The sequence below is a fragment of the Lonchura striata genome, chromosome 3, assembly GCF_050655825.1.
Source record: "Lonchura striata isolate lonStrDom1 chromosome 3, ASM5065582v1, whole genome shotgun sequence".
Classification (NCBI taxonomy): Eukaryota; Metazoa; Chordata; class Aves; order Passeriformes; family Estrildidae; genus Lonchura; species Lonchura striata.
The window spans coordinates 57,492,337-57,514,284 of record NC_140705.1 but is presented as its reverse complement, the minus strand read 5'-3'; the positions used below and the strand labels follow the sequence as shown (position 1 = coordinate 57,514,284).

The 21,948-nt window shown below is 40.1% G+C and overlaps 1 protein-coding gene across 4 annotated transcripts; it reads left to right on the top strand.

The window, feature by feature from the left end:
- The first annotated feature begins 95 nt into the window (after window positions 1–95).
- Window positions 96–20,713, top strand: RMND1 (required for meiotic nuclear division 1 homolog). Of its 4 annotated transcripts, none has more exons than XM_021540607.3 (12): window positions 96–145; window positions 2,783–3,297; window positions 7,371–7,479; window positions 10,207–10,282; window positions 10,630–10,669; window positions 13,694–13,794; window positions 15,011–15,117; window positions 17,122–17,186; window positions 18,038–18,114; window positions 19,242–19,362; window positions 20,051–20,167; window positions 20,397–20,713. In XM_021540607.3, exons 2-12 carry the CDS (start codon window positions 2,797–2,799, stop codon window positions 20,427–20,429), a joined length of 1,347 nt encoding a protein of 448 aa, XP_021396282.1. In that variant the 5' UTR covers window positions 96–145; window positions 2,783–2,796; the 3' UTR covers window positions 20,430–20,713. The 4 variants fall into 4 exon arrangements, with proteins under 4 accessions (XP_021396282.1, XP_085432731.1, XP_085432732.1 ...); XM_085576606.1 differs by lacking the exon at window positions 96–145 and adding an exon at window positions 969–1,586; XM_085576604.1 differs by lacking the exon at window positions 96–145 and adding an exon at window positions 1,628–2,363.
- Window positions 20,714–21,948: the final 1,235 nt, after the last annotated feature.

Here is a 21,948-nt window from a genome sequence, read left to right as displayed (position 1 = left end):
CGGACGTTATTGGCGCGCGGGCCGCGCCCCGCCGCGCGGCGACGGACGGGCGGGGCGTGTCGGCCCGCGCGCCCTGGCGGGGCCCGGCGGGCGGTGGGCGGGGCCGCGGCTCGCGCGGCGGAGAGCGGCGCGCCCCCTCCCCCAGGTCAGTGCTGGCGCGCGGCGGCGGCGGGAACCGCCTCGCCCCTCCCGCCGCGGCGGCGGCGGCGGGCGCGCGCGCGGGGCGGGGGCAGGGAGGGGTAGGAGGGCCGGGCCGGGCCGGCGGCGCAGCGGGCGCCCTTGGCGGCCCTGCGCGCCGGCCGGAGCTGCGGCGGGGGAGGGGTGCGCAGCCCCTCCCGGGGCAATCCCGGGGCGGCGGGGCCTGCCGCAGCGCCCGCGGGAGGGGTGTGGGCGAGCCGAGGCGGCCTCTCCCGCCCTTCCCGCCGGCTCCGGACCTGCCGCGGCGGGGAGGGCCCCGCCACGTTCCTCGCGAGGAGGGCACAGTTTCGGGGCGATCACGAGCCCTGCCCGCGGGTGTGAGGGGCGAATCCCAGCCCCTTGCCTCCCCCCAGCCCGGAATGCCCCTGTGGCGGCCGGAGCGGGGCGGCTGCCGGGCGGCCGCCTCCCGCCGCCGTGTTGAGGTCGCTGCGCGGGGCTGACGCAGCAGCGGCGGAGGCCGCGGACCGGGGGTGGGGGGGCCGGGCCCCCCGCGCGCTGGCGGCGCTGCCTTCCGCGCCCGCCAGGGGCGCCCGTGAGGCGCGCGGGGCGGGGGCGGCCCCCGCGGCCTCGCTCGGTGCCCGCGGGCGGGGCGGCCTCGCCTTCCCATTGGTGGGCTCGCTGCCCGCTGTGCCCGCCCCCTCCGGCGCGCAGCCAATGGGAGCGGAGCCCTCGCTCCGCTGCTCCCGCCCCCCGCGCTGCCGCAGGGGCGGGCCGGCCGCTGCTTTCCCTGGAGCTGAGGGCGGCGGGGCGGGGGAGGGAAGGGGCGGAGTGTCCCGGCAGCCGGGGCTGGCGGGCCCCGGGGCAGGCTGGAGGCGTCCGGACTGCGTGGGCTGGTCTGTGCCGGTCCGGTCAGCCCGCCGGCGGAGCGGGCCCGCCCTAGCCGTAGATATCGGTGGCTGTGCCGCAGCAAGCCGGGCCTTCTGGCTGGGAAAACAGCGGGCGTGGCTAAAGTGCCGTAGGCTGAAGAGACGATGGAAAATAAATCCCCGTTCCCTGCCTGCTGCTCGGAGTGGCGCCTCCTGCCCTGCTGTGGTCGCCTTTCGTCCCGGTTTCTTGGATTGCTGTGTTCCGCCCCTGCTGGCCTGGTGCCACTGGTGCCGCAGATCTGACGCTCAGGCCCTCCATGGAATTCAGTCGATATAATCTCTCTTCCCTTGCAACTTACTTGTAAGCCTGTAGAGTTGAGAAGTCATTCCTAGCATTACTGATCCGGGATGAGGTTTTGTTGGCTAGGAACGCCAGCAAAACCATTTTGAGTCTCTTTCTGCCACTTAGCACACATTGCTGAAGACTTTACCCCTTGCCCCAGCTCTCCAGCACCTGAGTTGCAGTTGCTGAATTTCTCTCAGCTCTTTTGTTTATCCAGGAGATACCAGGCCTTTAAAAAGGTGAATATGACTTGTCCTGGACAGGGTTGCTTTTTAAATACAGAACAAGTTTAAAATTAAAATAATAGTTTATCTCAGTAAGTATGCCAACAACAGGCTTTTAAATTGAGCAAAAATGTATGAGTGAAGAGCATGTAAAGATACAAAGTTAAGCGCAGTATCAGTTCACCTAGGTATCCTTGTAAGGATGTACAGGGTGCTTGTTCTACAGCACATGCTATGATTTGCTCTTTAAATAAAACGTTTACTTGCATTATTATGTTAAATGTATTTTTAGTATTAAAAATACTAAAAATACTCCTCAGCTTTTGAAAGATATTCTAAAATGGGCAGGTTTTTGAACTAGGCAGCTTAATGTCTTTTTGTTAATAACTTGCTGAGGATGGATTTTGTGTCATAAGGAAAATGTTCTTAAGAAAACCAGATGAGGCTAGAGAACTTGTCACTGAGGTTTTTTCAGCAAATGAAACACATCCACTGTGGTATTGAGTCTGTGAATATTTTTATTTTATTAGCTCACACAATGTAGTGTAAGTATAGAAAGGTTGCTCTTAGTCTGAGCTGCCAGCATAAGGACGCTGTTGTGTTTCAGGCTGCACGGTGGCTCTGCAGGCAGGCCTGCTGGTTCCTGTAGCACCAGGATGTACTGGCAGGAGCAAGGCTGTGAGTCGGCTCCATTCTCGCCGTGGTCAGGACAGATGGCTGGGGCTGGAACTGTGCTCAGCTGTCCATGGCACCGCAGCTGAGCTGATGCAGAGCTGTGTGTGTGTGTTGCAGGTGACATTCCCATACAATCATGTAGTAATCTAATGGTTGCTTTTATTATATATCACAATGATTCACAGCGTCTGATGTCCTCTTTATCGTGTATGCTTGCTTGCTCATAAGCAGTGGGATTACTGAAAGTGCAGGCTGCTGCACAGAATGAGCAGCCAAAGGAAAAGATGCCCTCTTGCATATTGACACAGCAACCAGTTCTATTTTTTCACCACTTGTTGCGACCACATAGTTGTGGCTTGATCTTAGAGTGTTTCCATAGGATCAAAAAAATCTTTTTATTCCCACCAATGTCATGTGCTGAGGAGTACTAACACATGCAAGAGTAGTATGGACCACCTTTTAGATAAGAGGGAAATAATAGTATTTATTCCCAAAATGTTGATGGATGATTTTATTTGTGTTTTTTTTAAATGCAGTTCAGAGGAAAGAAATGAGACGGAAACTTCTGCACCTTCAGATGAGATCTTTCCACGCTTTAACAACATTATGCCAATGCCAAAGCTTTAACAAAACTGGATATCTACTATTAAAGCTGGATAATGAAGTTGAAAGAACAGCTCACAGAACAGCAAAGTCTTGGGATTTGTATGCACTGAAACCTGCGTTCCCTTGGTTGACAAGTCAATGTGTGCAAGTCAGGAATTGGCATTTTCTCAAAGGATTTCTGTCCACTTTGGAAAGAAGTGTTTATTATCAGAGTGGGGAGGGTTTTTTCTTATCCTGGAGACATTTGGGTGTGACAATGATGGAAAACTACAGGCTCAATACAGAGTGGATCAAAAAGCTTAGGAACACATCATCAAGATTTTATGCAGTTGTATCAGCTGGTAAAACTGTCCCCAAACCCAATAACCAGCCAGTTAAGAGGCCACCAAAGGCACCAAGGACCAAGCAGCCATCCAGAACGAACCTGCCACTCTCAGACATGGAGGTGAGGTATAACATTTATAGTCTATGTGACACTAAGGGAGTGCATCAGTTTAATTTGCATTCAGATTTGGGTTTCGATGAACATTTTAATGAAATTAACATAATTACTTGGTGAGAAGGACTTAATTATTTGCACTAGTGTTGGAGCTTTGCAAATAGAAGCAAGCTTGATAGAAATTGGCATGTCTGGCATTTTGAAGGAAAATGGAAGCTTATTTGCAATGTGTTAACAAAAGTGAAGATGAGTGGTTATTATAAAGTGAAAAGGTGAGTTGCATTACAAACAGTTTTGACCAGTGCTTTCATATTACATTTTCTATTGAGAAAAAAAGCCTAGCTGTCAGAATAATTTAACTTGCTCTACATTTCCTTGTTTATCCAGACCTACCCAGTTTTAAGGTTTGACTCAAACAGAAACATAAATTGAAGTAAAATAGTATAAAGCTTATATTCAGATGGGAAATGAATGTGCAAGTGTAGCCTGTGTTACCTGAGAAAGATCATTCCATGTGTAGAAATAGCACCTTGATTATCAGACTCTGAGTGTACAAGGGAAATGCAACAACACACTGTTTTAGTTACAGTGAGGAAGAACAGTGCATATTTTTAGCCATATCTTGTTAAGATATCTCTTAACCAAGCCAGGCCTTTAGTACACTTCAATATAGAATTTCCATGGTGAATCCTGGTGTCAGATGTGTTACTGTTCTTGTCAGGCCAAAACAACCATGTTGTTACTAAAGCAGTATGATAGGTGAGACTAAAACAAGCACTGTGTCTTCAGAAATAGTTTCCATATTGCAAAATATACCTGTTACATGATCTACTAAATGTGAGCAGAGAAAATTTTTAGTGCTTGCCTTCTCATATCTAGGCTTATGATGAGTATTTTGTGTGGTAAGCAGGTGCATGCCATAGTGTAACATAAAGAAGTAGTTATAAACAATTTAGGTACCACTCATATTTTCATGTTGCTTTGAAAGAGAAAAATGAAAAATATTAGTCCTGAAACAGTGTGTAATGTTTCCAGCATTTTAGTTACAGTATAACATTACATTCAGAGTTTGATTCTTCTTGGTTTTGGGTGAAGTGACAACATTTTTGAGGCCTTTAAATGACAGCATAGAATGCAGTTTCTTTGTACGACATTTTCATATATATGTGCAAGTAACATGCAGTGCTATTTTTAATTTTTTCTGTTGTGAATGGAGAAATGGAGAAAATACTGCCTGATGCACTGAAATAATAATATACTTCCTGAGGAGGCTTTTGCATGGTAAAATGCTGCGCCAGAAATTACCTCTAGTGTAGCAAGCCTCAAGGCCATTGCCTTAGGGACATCTCCCTCCCATCTTTTCCTGCCTTTGGAAACAGCAGTTGCAGGTCCATTCCTGAGGTTCTCGGTTTGAGAACCCTGAGGATCTTTGGTGGTTTCTCTCTGGGAGGGCTTGATAGCTGACACCTTTCTTTTGCAGAGCAGTTGGTGAGTGAGGTCCTTCCCATCCTCCCCCGCACTGGTCTTCATGTGTTTTTACAGGCAGAGCGCAGGGCACCAGCAGTGATAAATCATACAACCAATTTTTCAGGATACATAGAGGATTTCCTTGGAAGCAGTTAAGTGGTTTAGTCAGTCCATCAGTGAGTGGTACCACTGCCTGCATAACCTGGTACAATCTGATGGCAGGAAAAGCCTCTGAGCTAACTCTTAGCATTTATGCTACAGCATATTATCTAGCATAGAAGTAGTTTGAAATTCAGGCATAGGTATAGTATTTACTACACTTTAGACAAAGATTGATTACTGTGATACGAGGACTGAAGTTCATCCTACAGTTTTCTTTCTTAAAAATTTTTGTATGCTAAAAGTGGAAGAGATGGACTAAGGGGAGGTATGATTCCATGAGCCTGTACAGTTGATGAGGGCTTGATGATACTAAAAATGAGTTGTCAGGATACTTAGCTGTCCTTAGGAGTAGCCATCCTGTGTGCTGCTCTGAATAGAATCTCAATAATGCTGTAGGCAGAAATGAGGGTGAATAGCCCGAGTTCCTTTCTAGCACCAGTACAGGTGCTGTATTCTTGGGTTTTTGAAGTTTGCAGATGAAAGTGATGTAGTAGAAAACATGGCATTAAGGTTGATCAGCCATTTAACATTTAATCTTTTAGGATTGAGTCACTGATTAGAGTAGATTTTTTTTGCCTGTATCTCCACCAGCACCCGTGGACATGTATTTTAGGTGTCTTAATCAGAAATTATGCCTAAACCAAATGTTCTCTGTCAAACAAGATTTTTGTAAATATGTAAGTGAAACAGTACATTGTAAAAAACAATCCCCAAACCCAAAAGTAGTTCATACCCAAAATGCTGTTTCAGGTATGTAGCTTAGTGGAAAACCTCTGGTAGTAACTAAATGAGAAATGTAGCCATTGGAACTAAAATTGCAGCTGTAAGACAAAAAGTCAATCCTGTAGTGCCTTGAAATGAAGAATTAAGTAATAAACTAAGGGAAACACAGAGCAAGATAAAGGTTTTCAGATTGTATACTAACTGCAAGATGAGAATTTGTTCCTTTAACTCTTGACAGAAGAGCTTCACAGCAGAGCATGTGTACTTAACCAAAAGGAGATTTTTGGAAGAATCTTCAGATTCAGATGTATAATTGGCACCGGTGATTTAGCGATTGAAAATGGATTTATGCAGTTGAAATTGTGATAATGAAATGTGATACTTCAAGGGAACTGAAAGTGGAGTTCTGTTCCACTGTTAATTCAACCTTTTAGCACAGTTGTGGGAATATGCCTACAAAAGTGCTCTCTGAATATTATAATTACTTTGAAAGCTTATTTTCTCCTAGTGGTTGCTGAATTAAGATTTTGTGTAAGCAAAGCTTTGGATGTGATAGTAGAACGTTGGTATTAAAAACGAAAAGTTCAAATGTGAGGTGGTGATTCAATGATTGGTGACAGCCCCCCTGCAGGGAGTAGATCCCCTCTTGAAGCCTTGATATTTGACAGTGTATGAGTGTTGCAAGAATGTGACTTAGATTTTTTGGTTTGAGTGTTTTGTGGGCCTAAATGCCTGCAGATGAGCACAGTTCTTTTGTTCATTTGTTGTTAGTTACATCCCCATTTGTATTAGTTACAAAAAGCTGGGAAGTGACTGATCCACACTGAGACATTGCTTTCTGGATATTTTCCACTACATTGTACTGAAAAACAATTTTGTAGCTCATACATGGTATCAGAAGAAATACACTTCAGATGAGTAGTAGAATTTGCAAATCAGTTTATTGTGACTTGTTTGATTAACCAAGAAAATCTCACATCTCCTTGCAAGTCAGCATCATTTTTCCATTTTCTTCTCTGAAAATGACATTTTAGTTGTTTAAGATTGTGGGATACCGGGACAAACTGGCCATGTGTACTGTTCCTCTGTGGTGTCAGGGGAGACCCCGTTAGTGCAGGATGCAGCTCAGGGCGGAGGGGCAGTGTAGATGTGCAGCGCCTGCAGCTGGCCTGGCAGGTCCGTGACTGTGCTGCAGTGGCTCAGCCCTGGCAGTAGCTTGGTGCATGGCAGAACACGATGTTTGTGGTTGGAGCTTCTGCTTGATAAACAGACTGGGGTAGTCAAACGACATTTATCTTTAAAACACGGTGTTTTAACTGCTATCAGGGGTGTCCTGCCTCTGGTTTCAGTGGTCAGCCAAGTATGTAGTAAGCCATGGGATGGGAGAGTAGCAGCAAGTGCAGCTCTACTGTTCAAGTATTTGATTGGCTTTCAGGAAAGAAGGGTTGTCTTTGTGGCTCTGCCATAGAGTTTTTTGTTGTGACTTCACTCTTGCCACCTGATTTATTCTCAGTGTGTGATTTGCTTTCCCACTTAACAAGGAGCAAGTACTCTTGTTAGTATATGTACACCAGGTGGAAATCATCAGGATTTCCACCAGGTGGAAATCACAGAACAATGCATAAATGAAAATTGTCACTCTCTTAATAAATTTGAAGCAAACAGTTGTCTTATTACTATCTTGCTTCTGCCATGCCCTAACTGAAATCTCTATTCCTTTGGCACAGAATCTGATGCAGTGCACAGCCTTTGCAACAGCAGATGAATATCATCTTGGTAATCTGTGTCATGACCTGACTTCACATGGATATGTTGAAATAACGAGTTTGCCTAGAGGTAGATTTTTGAAAAATATTAAATGCAATGTTATATCTTGGGAAATAAAATATGGGTGAGGGGTATAATTTTTGTAACTTTATGTATTCTTATTCTGATAATATCCTGGAATATATCATACTGCCTTTAAAATTATTGCTTTGCTTAAAGATTCTATTTGCCTAAAAGTCCCTACAACAAAACCTTTCAGAATAACAATCGTGAGCAGCTCTTGCTCTTACCTTATGATAAGTTTTCCCAACAATACAATTACATTAGAAGTATAGAAAAATTATATGCATGCATGAAAAAATGAAAAATAACTTGGGGAATTGACTGATACCGAGAATTTCTACAGATGTTCACTGAGTGTTAGTTTTTGAATGTTTTATTTTAATCTTTCAGTAGTGAGGTAGTGCAGTACATCAGCTGTTAAAGCAATTCTGTAGTTTGAAGTGCTGCATCTTCTTTCTGTACCTAGATTTCTGTTAATGTAAGTCACAGAGTTGGAGAGGAAGGCATGCAAAATAGAATCTTGCTAAGTGAAATGAAAAAGACACATAAGTTTTCAGTTCTAGTAAAGAGCATGCTGTTGATACTTCTTATTTATCAGGCCAAGTATATCCTAGCAATTGCTGAATGCTACACTTAAGTAGGCTTTAGCATAATAATTGATTCTGGTTTCTGTATGAAGTCTCTCTGCAGATAGGAGAAAGTATGGCTTGGAGATAGCCACAGTGTACTACAAAAGAAAAACAAATTGATCTTATTATAGCTTAAGGAACCTTATGCCCTGGAACAGCTGTGATTTTCATGTCAGTAGTAGAATGCCTTTTGAAAGAGCAGATTATATGAAACTAGGAGAAGCACTGGCAGTTCATGGGCATTTCAGTAGGGGTTATCAAAAGCCTGTCTGCCTCTGAAGTAATAATCTAAGTGCAGTAATGCTCCAGTGGCTCTCTTTCAAGCACAAGATTTACTAATGATTGTCTTATTCAGAAAGATGAACATGAAAGACAATACCCACTAGAATATAGTCTTCATGTTCTTTTGTAGTTTCATTGTATTTAAACTAACCCTGGTTTCACAGCTTTGGCATAGAAACTTTGTACAACCCCCAGCATGACCATGAATTAAATGTTAAACATTACTGTTGATGTTATTTTACCCTGGGAGTGTCGGTTTTGCCAATTCCTTTTATTTCTTCATGGTGTTTTTGACTCATAATGAGTACTGTTTATCAAAGGTTTGGAGGAAGTAATGATGAAAGGATATTGGATTGTGCTGGCAGATCTGAAGTGTTGTGATGGTTGGCATGTGCATTTAGCAGTGGTTGGTTACCAAGCCAAACACTGAATTTGGAAAGATAATTTTTAAAAATATTTCTGCATAGAAATCTAAAACAGCAGTTACGGTGTGAGTTTGTTGCTTTGTAGTGTTTTTCCAAAGCATTATTCTTGGTTTTGACCTCTTTAAAAACATTTTAGATGCAGATCCTGCACCTCCACTTAAAGTAGACCAAATTCTCTTCAACTGTGTGTGTTTTGGCTGGAGTGGATAAATAAAGATATGGCTGGTATTTGAAAAGGCAAATGAGAAAATGTAGACAAATGTTACTTCAATGATGAACTCAAATTTCACACCTAAAATTGCTCTAGTTATTCACCCAACGATGTGTTTCTAAACTGGACTAGCAAGTGGGAGGAAAGTCTTTAAGGGCTCATTCAGGCCAATTGTCTGGTCCCAATTCAGATATTGGCAAAAGTGTATCTGGTACTTGGTCATGTCTCTCTGCTGCCTCAGTCTACCTGGCCTCTATGGCCTGAGCTGTAAAGCAGAAGGTAGAATTTGTACACAAGCAGAAGTAACAACATTTGATACCCCATCACTTGACTTGTGATTTTCATAAAAAGGCATTTAAATTTTTAAGGCTTAGCTGTTAGGCCCTGCAAGATCTTTCTGAAGTCTTGTTTTAAATAGAAGTAGGGGGCTTTTCTGGTCTAGCTTCCACTAATGCTGCAACAAAATGAGTCAGCTGGTTTGAAACCACATCAGGAATTCTAAAATTTTATCTGTATTAGTGAGTGGCACAGTGGAGAAGATTTGTAGAAGAAAAATCGAACCCCTGTTTTGAGAACCCAGAAATACTTAAAAACTTTGAGAACCAAACAAAACTTGAACATTTTGTAAGTTTGGGTATATTCTACTTGGACTAGCTCTGGTCTAATCCTCTGTAACATATGCCCCCTTTAGTGGCTGGAGTACCACAAGAGCATTTTTTTTAGCTTCTCTTTCATTCTAATTTAATGCAAAAGTCCTCACATTTTATGTACTGTTGTGCAGTGCACAGCCAGTGTGGTAAGGGAGAGTGAGTGGGTGGAAGATTTGTTTCAAAAGCACACTTCTGATGTGCAGGGAAATGCAGGTGTAGGCTCTCCTGTCTTGAAGGTACACTCTTTCAAGTTTCTGACTGGCAAAGTCAGCACAATTTGAGTGCAGATTAATCCTTTAGTATATAGAAAATAAGAGCTTCCAGGCAAGCTCTATGGCTGGTAATTTCTCTGCAACTGTGCAAAACTTCCACAGTTCTCTTACATTGTATGTCCACTTCTGTATTCTGTTCCTGGTTATTTACAATGTCTGCACCAGTTTTCTCATGAAATGTGGAACTGGCTGATGTGTTAGTATGCAGCTGTCATGTTTAGAAATTTGACTAAATATTCAATTTTTTCACTTATTTTAAACCAGATGCTGCAAATGTTTTGGTGGTCAGTACTGCAAAATCTGCAAAAGAAGATGATCCCGGCATGATTTTTTTCTTCAGGTAAGGTATAAATCATGCTCAAAACATCATGTCATTAATAGTAATGGTATGAAGGAAGTAGCGCAGCTTGCTTGATCTTGCATTGTATTACCTCATGAAACTCAAGGAATAACTGTCTAGTCAGAATGATGAAAAAAAAAAAATCAGAATTATTTAAATGGTTGAAAAACACCTTCTCACGGTTTTTCACTGAAGTATGGTTTAAAAGCAAATAGTGTATAATTTCTGTGAAGATAGTTTTACGTTTTTTGAGTCAAAATGACAAAAATTGCCACTGTACAATTTGAGTATTCCTTTAAAATACATTTAAAACAGTGATTACACTCAGTTTTTCCTTGAATTCACAGGGAAGGGGCTGTTGTATTTTGGAATGTGGAAGAGAAAAGTGTAAGTAAAGTGAAACTTGGTTAAAACTGCATAAGCAGGTGTTTTGTCAGTCTCGCAAAGCTCAGCATGCTAGAGGTTTCTCTGGGAGACTGTTCTTTCTATGAAGGAAAGAAACTGATTCTTCTCCGATGAGTGCAAGGTTCTTGCCTGCTACTGCCCTCAAGTGTGTGGGCTGCTGATTCTTCACCTTTGAAATTCACCTACTTAAGACAAAAATCTGAAACCTTAATTTAGTGAGACTGACAAAAAGAATATTCTTGAAGTTCTACATCCTGAAAAAGTAGATCAGAAAAATCTACCTATGAATGGTTGTTTGAAAAGCACTAATATAACAGAAAATATGTTAGAAGAAAAGGATTATTCCATTCTGTTCCATTTAAGTCAGTTATTAAAGACTTATGTTTGTACAACTTTGAAAGAAAAAAAAAATTATAAGCAACTCATTAATACTGTTCTGTGTTTTTACCAGTCAGCAATTTTTCTGAAGGAATTTTTTTATGGTTGATATAATCATTAAATATGTTACTGACATGTTATATTGTGGTGATCTTTGCTGACCTAGAGGGGTATGTCAGAAGCATATCTATTCTAATGAATACATTTATACATTTAATACATTAAATACATTTAATGTTTTAAATGTATTTTTATTACTGTGGTTAAACTGGATTCTAGATACAAAAAGTATTGACCTTATCTGTAGACAGACTATATGAAATTAAATGGTGCATTAAATAGATGATATTGAGATGCATAGAATTTCACAGGAGGATTTTCATTGGGGTAAATGAAAACTCAGAGCAGTTGTTTCCAGATGTGAACAATTTCTGGATTCAAGTTCACTTCTTCTGTTTCAGAACTGAAATGTTCCTGATTTCCTGTATGTTTTGGGGGGTGTCAGTGAATCAGGTGTCCTACAAAAAGATACCAGTTCTCCCTTCCAACCTTGCCTGTTTGGCTGTAACTACACTACTTATTCACAAGTACTACTGAAGACCATCTGCTTTAATTCCTGATGATGTTTGAGTTGAACACCTTAGCCCAGGAGTACTCTGAAAACTCTCCTTTTGTTGTACAAGCTCAAATACCTTTGAAAATTTGATACCTTGTTTTTCCTGGTCAATACTAGTATCAGTAGTTGGTCACTTGCTAGCTGTATTTGTAAAATAAGGAGGAAAAATGCCTCTTTTTGTTTATAAAAATCATAGTCAAAGCTTTAACTGCCAAACAACTTGCTCAAATACAGGAAGTATTTTTATGGACATGCTTTAATGAACTGAGATGAAAGAGGAAAAGCCCCAAACTGGTCTGTAGAACAGAAACTGAAAGCAATTCAGTAAAACAGAATGTAGAGTGTCACTGCAAATGGCCAAAGTACCCCAGAATGACTAGTAGGAGAAAAAAACTATTTTAAATTAACAGACGTTTAACAAAAGAAGTAACAAATACAGACTGATCACAAAAAGTGACTTAAAATACAAAATAGCAATTTCAAATACCTGAGTAGGAAGGTTGTACAGCAGCTTCCTTCCCAGAATAGCAAGGGCAAAAAGAAAAACCAGCTCTGAGGTTTTTTAAAAGGAAACTCTGACGTAAGTGCCTGTAATAGCAAGAGTTTGTAGCTAGTGACTCCAGAACATCTCTTCTGATTAGTTTTACTGTATCACAACTAGTCCCTTCTATAAAATTAGGCTGGGCCTAGAAGCAATGTGGGGTTTGCACTGCTGAACTGTCCCTGGACACTGCTGTTTGGCTGAGGTGACTGGCCTCAGAGCAGACGCTTCATATGTTTTCATACCCTTTTTTTTCACAAGACTTGAATTATATGGCAAGTCTTAGTCATGCTAATATTGAATTCAGGATTATGAAAGGAGCAGTTTCAGCAGTACAGTTGAGGGGTTTTTTTTCAGTGAAAAATGTTACATAGATAGTATCACCTAAATTCTTGAAAGCAATGAAGAAAGCTAGCAGTGCAAAGAAAATCTCTCTTGCTGGTGATCCAACAGATTTTTTTAGAGTACTTAACCTGGAAAATATGCTTTATGAAAGATTTATAGGGTACAGTTTTGTGATAAATGATGAACTATGATCTTTTATTTTAAAAAGAGAGTGCTTTTAAGTATGACTTAGTAGAAGATTGAGCTCTAAAGAATTTAGGCATCAAAAGTGTTTTGTGGTTTTCTGGTTTGGTTTTTTATTAGCTGTTGTGTAGCTAAATGCCTTTTAAAAACTTAGAGGTGAGTGGGTTTTTTTAGTTCAGAATTTGTTCTAATTACAGATGATTTTTTTGAGGGGAGCCGTGTAGCATATAAAAAGGAAGAAGGATGAGAGATCCTAAGTTAGGTGTCAAAAGGAGAAAGTTTTGTGAGAGAAAAGGGCTCTTTCTTCCTGCATCAGGTTTTAGTGTGCTGGAGAATAAAGGAGCAGTGAGATTACTTCTGCAAGTAAAATTGCACATTTAACTACTTACAGGGATGAATGTGGCAGCTGAAACAGTTTTTCCAGATTTTTGTAGTGGTAAAGGGTTTCTGTAATACAGCTGACCTCTGGTAGCTGAAACAAGACTACTGATTTCAGCAGCAATCAAAAACAAAACTACTGATTTAGCAGCAAACTAGCAATTTTATCAGCAGCAACCACCTAATCTACTTCTAAAGATTCATTCCCACATTCAGACATCTGCCAAAATCTAGTAAGCTCATTGTTATAATACTGAATACATCCACGTTGTCCTTACTATTGCTGTGGTTAATCCTTACCCTGTCCCATGTGTGCACGTATAAAATGACATTTCCGTTTTCCCAGATTCCTTGCGGTTGTTTATAGCAACAAATTCTTCTCAAACCACAACTAGTTTCAGAAGTAAACTGTGTTAATAAGAACTTAATTATTTAGCACACCTCTCAATTGTTAGGTTAATAACTTCAGCATGAAGGTTGCATTCATCAGCCTGCCCCATGCAAATTCTTTGCAGAGTGATAGTTTACTGCATGGTAACTATTGCTGCAATTGTCTCCTTCTTAGATGAAGAATATTATGCGAGTCCTAGAGCAGCACGAAATTCAGCCATATGAAGTTGCACTGGTCCATTGGGAAAATGAAGAGCTGAACTATAGAATAGGAGAGTAAGTATCTTGAGGCATTCTGTATATAAAAGCTAACAGACACCTAAAAAAAAATCAAGCAAAAGTAATTCAGCTAGTAAAAATATACCTGTCCTTACTTTTTTTGCAAATGAGTAAAATAAAGAAAGAAATATTTATTGACTGAGATTTATAGTTTTCTGTCTTGGTAAACTTGCAGGTAGTGACCTTTGTGATTTGCTTATATGATAGATCTTGTAAATAAGAAGCTCCCTGCCCACACAACTCTTCAGCAATCCCAAACAGAAACTATGTATGTCACAGCAAAAAAACTAATAAGCATTATTGAGATGAGTTTGATCTTGAAGAGGATGCTCTATAAGCTTTCTCCATGTCCTTGAGATTCATATACAAAGATGTAATTTCTATATACTTAATTTAGTAGGAAAGTTACAGCTTGATTATTGTGTAATTATAAACCTGGCAGGTTATCTTTCCTTGTTAAATAATGTTTTTTCATCATGGAATGAAAATTATCTCTACAGAAATATTTCAAAATGAGAATTATTATATATATGACCTGTAATTTTCCAACAGCACACAAAAGCAACCCCTAGACAGGACACTTTTAATGCTAGGAACTGAATGAATAATGCTCAGCTTATTTAAAGTAACTTGATAAGGAGACAGGTGTTTGGTTTTTCCTGACCATTTCAAAACTGCATGTACTATTTAGTTGAGTAATTTGCGATTCTTGACATGCTTCATTTTGCTTATGTGTGTTTCATAGTGAGATTGACATGAAAAATTGAACAAGTCTTTTGTCCCCTTTTCTTTGCTCCTTGCCCCCTATGCAATAGAGGTTTTAGGGAAAGTAACATCATAGTGGGGAATGAGTAAGGTTGATAAGAGTGAAAGAGGAAAATGAAAACAGAAAGATAGCAGGAGAGGGGAGAGGCTGGCATCCCACTTACTCTGAACAATCTGTCTGTATGCAGCAATGCTATAGTTACTATCACAATTTGCTGCACTTGCATTTACACTTAGAAAATTTGACTGAGGAACTAATTTTCAGTGATTTGTTGTGAATATCATCAGGTTGAACATGAGTAAAATGCAAGGATGGGGATGATACCATACAGACGTGGCATGCCTTATCTAAATAAACAACCAGCCTTTCTTGCACTGTCCAGTATTCTTTAAATGTTCCTATGCTGGTGGCTTGATCAATGAGGATGCTTCAATCTTGTCTTAACAGAGGTCAGTCAAAACTTCATAAAGGACAAATCTTGTTAAATTCAGAGCTGGATAGTGATGAAGTTGTTCTGCAGAAATTTGCCTTTTCAAATGCTCTTTGTCTTTCTGGTAAGTTAATATTGTTCATACTATGCAGTCTATGCTACAGATTTTGTGAAATGTCATTAAAAGTGGGACTTGTACAGTGACAGGCTAGAAAAAACTTTGTTTAGACAAACTGTGTAAAGAGTGATTGCACTCCAGATTGAGAGAATTTGTTTTCAGTGCTTTTACTGTGTTTTCTGTAAATTGGAATTGCCTTATTCAATGGAAAACATTTTAAAGCTGAAAAAAGCACATTAACAAACATACTTTGCAAAAAATACACATTCTACTGAGCATCCTGTTCCTCACCTTTAAGAACTATCCTAGGATAGCAATGAATGTAGAGTTCAGTATTAGAAACCTCTCAGTAATCTTGGGTAATTCATACTGACATAATTTCCTCTGACAGAAAAAGCTAGATGCCAGCTAAAGAAGTGATACAGGGCAGGTATTCCCAGCTGGGGAGGTGTATCAGTAACACATATGTGGACCAGAGTCATAGATAATGGTTTGCAGGCTTATTAGCCATGGTAGCAGACAGTGGGAGGCACTGTGAAGAAGTCAGGCTCACCTCACCAGTCATCTTGCTGCTTGAGCAAATAACATCTGTCTACTGCTTCAGACCTTGAATGATGGAGGGCGTGGGAGTTAGGAACCAGCATCAGTAAGGCTGCCCTCAAAAACACCTTTAAGGGAAGTCTGGTCTGTCTGCCTCTACTGCCTTTAGGGTAAATTCCAGTAGTATTTTGGGCAAGTGCACCTTTACACAGGAGAGAAACAGAATGCACATTTTTAAGTGCTACACCATTTCATCAAGGAGTGCAGTGTAAGTAAATGGTTCCTGACTATTGAAGGAAGAGCTGTTGAGAAAAAAGCATATTGTTCTCTATGGTTTTCTTATTCATAAAGGCATTGTATGGAAGAGTAGTGCCTCCTAAAAGGGAGCAAGGGATTTATTCCCAGGAGATGAAGTTCAGTAAAAATAAAGGATACAAGTATAGTCCCTAGTCAAATTTCTGAGCAGCAGAAGCCAGCCTCTATCAAATAACAGGTGACAGATTAAATGCTTACTGGCTGTTGTTTTTTTCAGGGGCTAAATTTAAAGTAATTTAAGTCAGTGACTTGGATTAGGCCTCTGTATTCAAAAGATGAGTGTGCAAAATGCTCAGCATTGGGTTTACTGTCAGTATCCTAACCAGATGATACTATTGATTACAACCACAAAAGAGTTCATTTTGACAATTAAATCTTCCCTGATTAAATTGTTCAGATTGAATGGGGTTAATTTTTGATCTGTTGCTACTTCTTTCTTGTCTGGGAATCTGTGGACTAAAGAACCCAAGTTAAACTATCATCTTGTAGAAACATTTTACTAGGTTCAGGCTGAGGCATAGCAGAATTTGTGTTGCCAGTGTCAGTGCTGAATTCAAGCTTCCATAGAACAGAAATTAGTATCTTCAGTAACAGTACACTCACCTAAATCAAAATGGGAGATTGCTCAAGTTTGGATTGAACTTCAGCAGGAACAGGTGGTGTGTTGATACAGGCTAACTTGTGGTTGGAGCACAGTGCATCAGTACTGCACAAATGGAGAATGAGAGCTGTGCAGGACACTAGAAATGCAATGGAGGCTCTTGAGGTACCACATTAAATCAGCCTGACCCCAACATAGTTCATCATCTCCAGCCTCCTTGGAATGTAATTTCTGGAGGCTCACACATACAGTGGAGCACTTGAACACAACTTCTGAGCTCAAGCAGAAACTCTGCAGGATCTGAACTGATCACTTGGAGAAGAAAGCTGCGCTCATGGTGAAGCTGGATCTGTGTGCAAAGCTGTGTCAGTGCCCAGCCCAGATCTGCCCATTGGTACATGAACAATGATTGTATAGTACAAAGTGTAACTTGCTGCAAGTAATGTCTGTAAGCATCAACATGTCCTGAAGTAGCCTGTTGGCAGATTTAAACTTAGAATTACTTGAAAGCATATGCACTTCTCACAGTCTTCTGCTTTGTCTCTGTGTTGCAGTGAAGCTGGCTATTTGGGAATCATTACTGGATAACTTTGTGGAATCTATCCAGTCAATTCCTGAGGTGAGGTCTTGTTCCCCTTCTTTTCTCCTGTGTTTTGTAAAAGGTCAATCCATATGTAGCTGAGGATAGGGAAAAAGCAATTTAATGTTGAACACATTTGGTCGTAAATCCATCAGTATAGAGAAGCTCAGAGTACCTACAAAGTGATTGGACAAGACATCATCAGCTTTTAAAGGGCCGGGAGTGTGGTTCTGCATTGTAATAATGTTTCCCATGTTGTGCTACTGGTGAAAGGTATGTGTAACAGGACAAGCAGCATTTAAAAACCTGGTGAAACACAGTGTGTGCTAACTTGGGCTGAAAATAATGTGTTTTCACTTGAATATAATGAGTTTGAGTGAATTACTTAAAGGTTTTTCATGAGACGTAATTAGAGTAAAAAGCCCATATGATGTTGTATATAAAATTGAGATTTGTAGGATTCAAAAGAGAAAACATTGGTTTTATTACTTTTATATGAAGGAAATAAATGGTAATACATTGATTGTTATAAGGAGAAAGTCTGTAAAAAGGCTGAAGAGTGGGAAGGTAAAAGAGCACTGTCATGACTTTAAAAACAGCAGGAAGAACAAATAATCTCTTGTTCAGGAAATCACTTACAGAAAATGCCCCAGTATTTCTGTAGCTACTGATGACATACTCAGTGATTTCTTGAGAAGCCTGGATGAACCAGTTGCACAGTGATATTCTTAGAAAGCCAGAGAAGCAAGGCACTAAGCAAACAAAACTAAAATATTAGTAAGTACAGTATGCATTTAGATTCTAAGATACTTCAGGCTGTAAAACTCTGGACTTCTTAACTACTAATACATGTTACTTGATCAAGCAGTGAAGAACTTCCTACTTTTCAGATTCTAAAGTCACGAAGGAAGGTAAAACTCTCTCATGCAGATGTGATGCAGAAAATTGGAGAACTCTTCGCACTAAGGTAACTTCTTTGGTTACACCTAAGACATTGCATTACACAGAATGTAAAAGTTACATTGTGCAGGATACAAAGAGGTGAATGCATACTAAATAGAGCAGGGTGAGACACAGTGGGAGAATTCTTTATTTTGAGTGGAGTCTGTGTGCTTTTTACATTAGTAAGGGGACTGGCTCACCACTCACACTGGCATTTCAACTGCAGGCATTAAGCAGGCAGTATATGATAAATGACCAAATACCACACCCTTTTCCCTTCCTGAGTCCAGCAACACGTGTTTAAACTAGTAATTGCAGTAGATACTACAGCATGTAAATGATACCAGGAGAAAGGTGGGTAGGTGTATTTCTGTTAACTACAGCCTAGAGTTGTTAAAAATCATTTGTGAGTTCTGTTCTTCTCTTGACTTGCTCAGAAACCATTGCTGAGTCATTGTATTTAATGTTTTTTCTCCCTCAAGTGAAATTTGGCCTTTGACAATACAGACCATTACACCATTACATTAAAAAAAAAAAAATAGAAAAAGGAGAAAATCCCTTTTCTCCAAACTCTCCAAGGTAAAATTAAAAAACAATTCCTGCTTCAAATGCTGGAGTAGTTGAAGGACTGATCAGTTATCAACAGTGACATTCCAGGTACCTAAAGGTTTATGTTATCAATACATTGACGGCAGGAGAGGTTAGCTTTTAGCCTTTATGATGCTTAGACCATTGCCTGATTTTGAGGGGTGTGCTGCTCTAACATATCCAGCATGCAGTACCAGTGACATTTAGGAGTTCTGTATTGTAATTTTGTGTACTGCTTCAGTGAGCTGTCAGCATAGTCAGGGACCTCGCTACAGTTTTCAAAAATTAAGGAAGGTGACATGTTGAGGAGGCAGTGATGGCATAAGGAAAAAGTCATTTATGTTCAAAGGAGTTCAACAGTAGAGTATTCCCAGAAAAGTTTCAGGAGATGTGACCAATTTTAAATGATCACTCCAATTGTATTTTTACTATGAAAGGAGATTCTTTTCATATTGTATATAGAATTACAGGAAAATTGTCTTATTTCATTTAACTGCATGTAAATATTTGCTCCTATATTCACCAAGAGGAAGCCTGAGCTACAGTAGTACCCATTCTTTTTAGACACCGTATTAATCTGAGCTCAGACCTGCTAATAACACCAGACTTCTACTGGGATAGAGAAAAACTGGAAGAGCTTTATGACAAGACTTGCCAGTTTCTCAACATTAATCGCAGAGTTAAGGTGAGTGAGTGTCTTACTGTTGTGAGAATCTTCCATGGTCAGATCAGTTGTCTTCTGCTCAGCAGGGTCACAGATTGCTCTGTGAATGTGCTTTAATTGCAAAGGGAATAAATAATAAGATATTATACACTCTCCCCTTTTCCTGGTATTATTAGCCCATTCACACCTTTACCTGGTTTAGGTTAACCTGCCTCACATGAATGGTGTATTTCTTGAGCCACTAAATTAGGCTTTAAATAGTTAGAACTGAGAAGTGGATTCTTCTTACTGACATGATCATTCACATCAGTTCTTGAAGGGTGACATGTTTACTGCTGAACCAAAATAAGCAGCATGAAAACTACCTGTCCTGGTGGTACAGCAATCATAAATAATTGATTTTGAGGCATTCCAGAAAGCTGTATCTTCTTTTGCTTATGTCTGTTTTCTTGAGCAGGTATCACCCAGAAACACTTCAATATCTGTACATGCATATCTAAATTTATATTCTTTTGGGGAACCCATTGAAATAACAGGTTCATTTATACTGGAGCTTCTGTTGCTTGTACAGAATTTTCTGTTCTATTAATTTTCTATTGTATTTTGCAGAGGTGTTAACCCATTTCTAGTTCTATGGAGTATGTTTCCCTATTTAGTGATCTCTTCCATTTCTGGAGTCCAGATTTGTGATGTCTGTAATGGTTTGTAGGTAATGAATGAAAAGCTTCAGCACTGCATGGAGCTGACAGACCTAATGCGAAATCACCTGAATGAAAAGCATGCACTGCGCCTTGAGTGGATGATAGTAATACTAATCACCATAGAGGTTGGTGGGGCTTTTTTCAACATTAAGAACATAAGTGCAGTTTCTGTGCTTCATACTTTGAGAATTAAGATCACTGTTATTAATGTGATGTACACGGGGATTAATATTTGTACCAACTTTCAAATAGCAGCTACAGTTACTTTTCAGATTATCTGATTTATAGTGTAAACTGGTTTAAAGATTTTTAAATAAAATAAAAATTCATATCAATTTGTTTGCTGCTCCACAGGTTCTGTTTGAACTTGCAAGGGTAGTTTTCTGATGACAGAACAAACACAGGAAGAAGAAAACAGACAAAACAATAGAGAACACAAGGCTTGGAAAACTCCAATCATCTGCTTCTGAAGAATCATGAAATTGTATCTCTTGATAAATCTCTAAATCTTCTGCTCAAATAAAAAAAAAATTAAAAATCAGTCTGTGAACATTATTCACAACCACTGTACTAATAATCTTAGGGCTTAACCTATGGATGAATCTCATCTGTGCTGACTGTGAAAAACTTTACTGCTTTCTCCGTTAACAGTTAAAATTATGCTGAATCAATTGCTGCTTTGTGTATTTCTGATTTATGTTTCCCGTCATGTTTATCAGCTCACTCTTGGAGAGCTGCAACACTGTCCCAAGCGTGGAGATGGCATTACTATTTGCTCTCCTGGCATGATTTTAATGTACGTGGCAGATATATTTAATGTTATGTTCCATTCCATCAGAAAGTGGTGTTTTGTATACTTGAATGGGAATACATTTATTGAGAGGTAGTACTATTTCCATTCTTCTTTTACATTTAGTACTGATATAGAAGGGGAATTAGTTGATCCCAGAGGTCACAGGAACCTGTAGCAAAAATGGTAAAATAAAGAAAGCATAAGGTGGACAGAGAAATTCTGTGAAACTATCTGATTTTCATCAGTGTAAGTTGCAAGGAGTGAGTTAGTGTAGGTGAGATGTCTTAATTATCCTCTCAGGTAAAAGTTTCTTCTTTTTTATTTTTAATCTATTCCTAGTCCACAGAGTGTTACTTATTCATGAGAGGATGAACGGATTTTTTTTCCTAGCAACTTCTTTTTGTAAATGTATTTTCAGAAACTGGTACACAACTGCTGTTTTATCACCTGTTTCAAATACACTTTAGTACAGTGTAGTGAATAAGGAACAGAACCTAAAGATTCTGTTAAAAGACTCTGGAGCATCATTAACAAGCCATGATGACTAAGTCTGGCTAAAAATGCAACTACAATTGCAGTACCTTACTGTTCTCTCTTCACCCAAGAGCATTATTTCTGAGTGCAATACTGGCCTCCTGTTGAATACATCAAACAGTCATAATGGAGAAAAGAATAGAGTCAAGCACACCTAGCAAAAACATCTGACTGCAAACTCATCCTTTTGCTATAAATTACAGTACAGTGCCATGGGTGTCTCTGAAGCAGCTGCTGCTCTTAAGTGTAGGCTTTCTCCACTGGAATCAGAACAGATTGTGGCTGGAGGTCTTGGTTCTGGAATAGCTCAAGTTCCTCTTCTCTGAACTGAGAAGGTCTGAACAGTGAGGCCCTGCTCAGGCAGGTGAATTGGTGAGAACAGCTTGGTGACAAATACTTGTCATTGCAGAACTGTTCTGAATCAGTAGCCTAGCTTACAAAGTGTTGAGAAACAGAACATGACATCTTTTGTGCAGCAGGAAAACTTAGTAAGCACCACTTAATTCCAATAACAGAAAATTAGGTTACATTTTAATTCTAATTTTTCCAGCAAATATTTTTCAGACTTCTCCCTCCCCC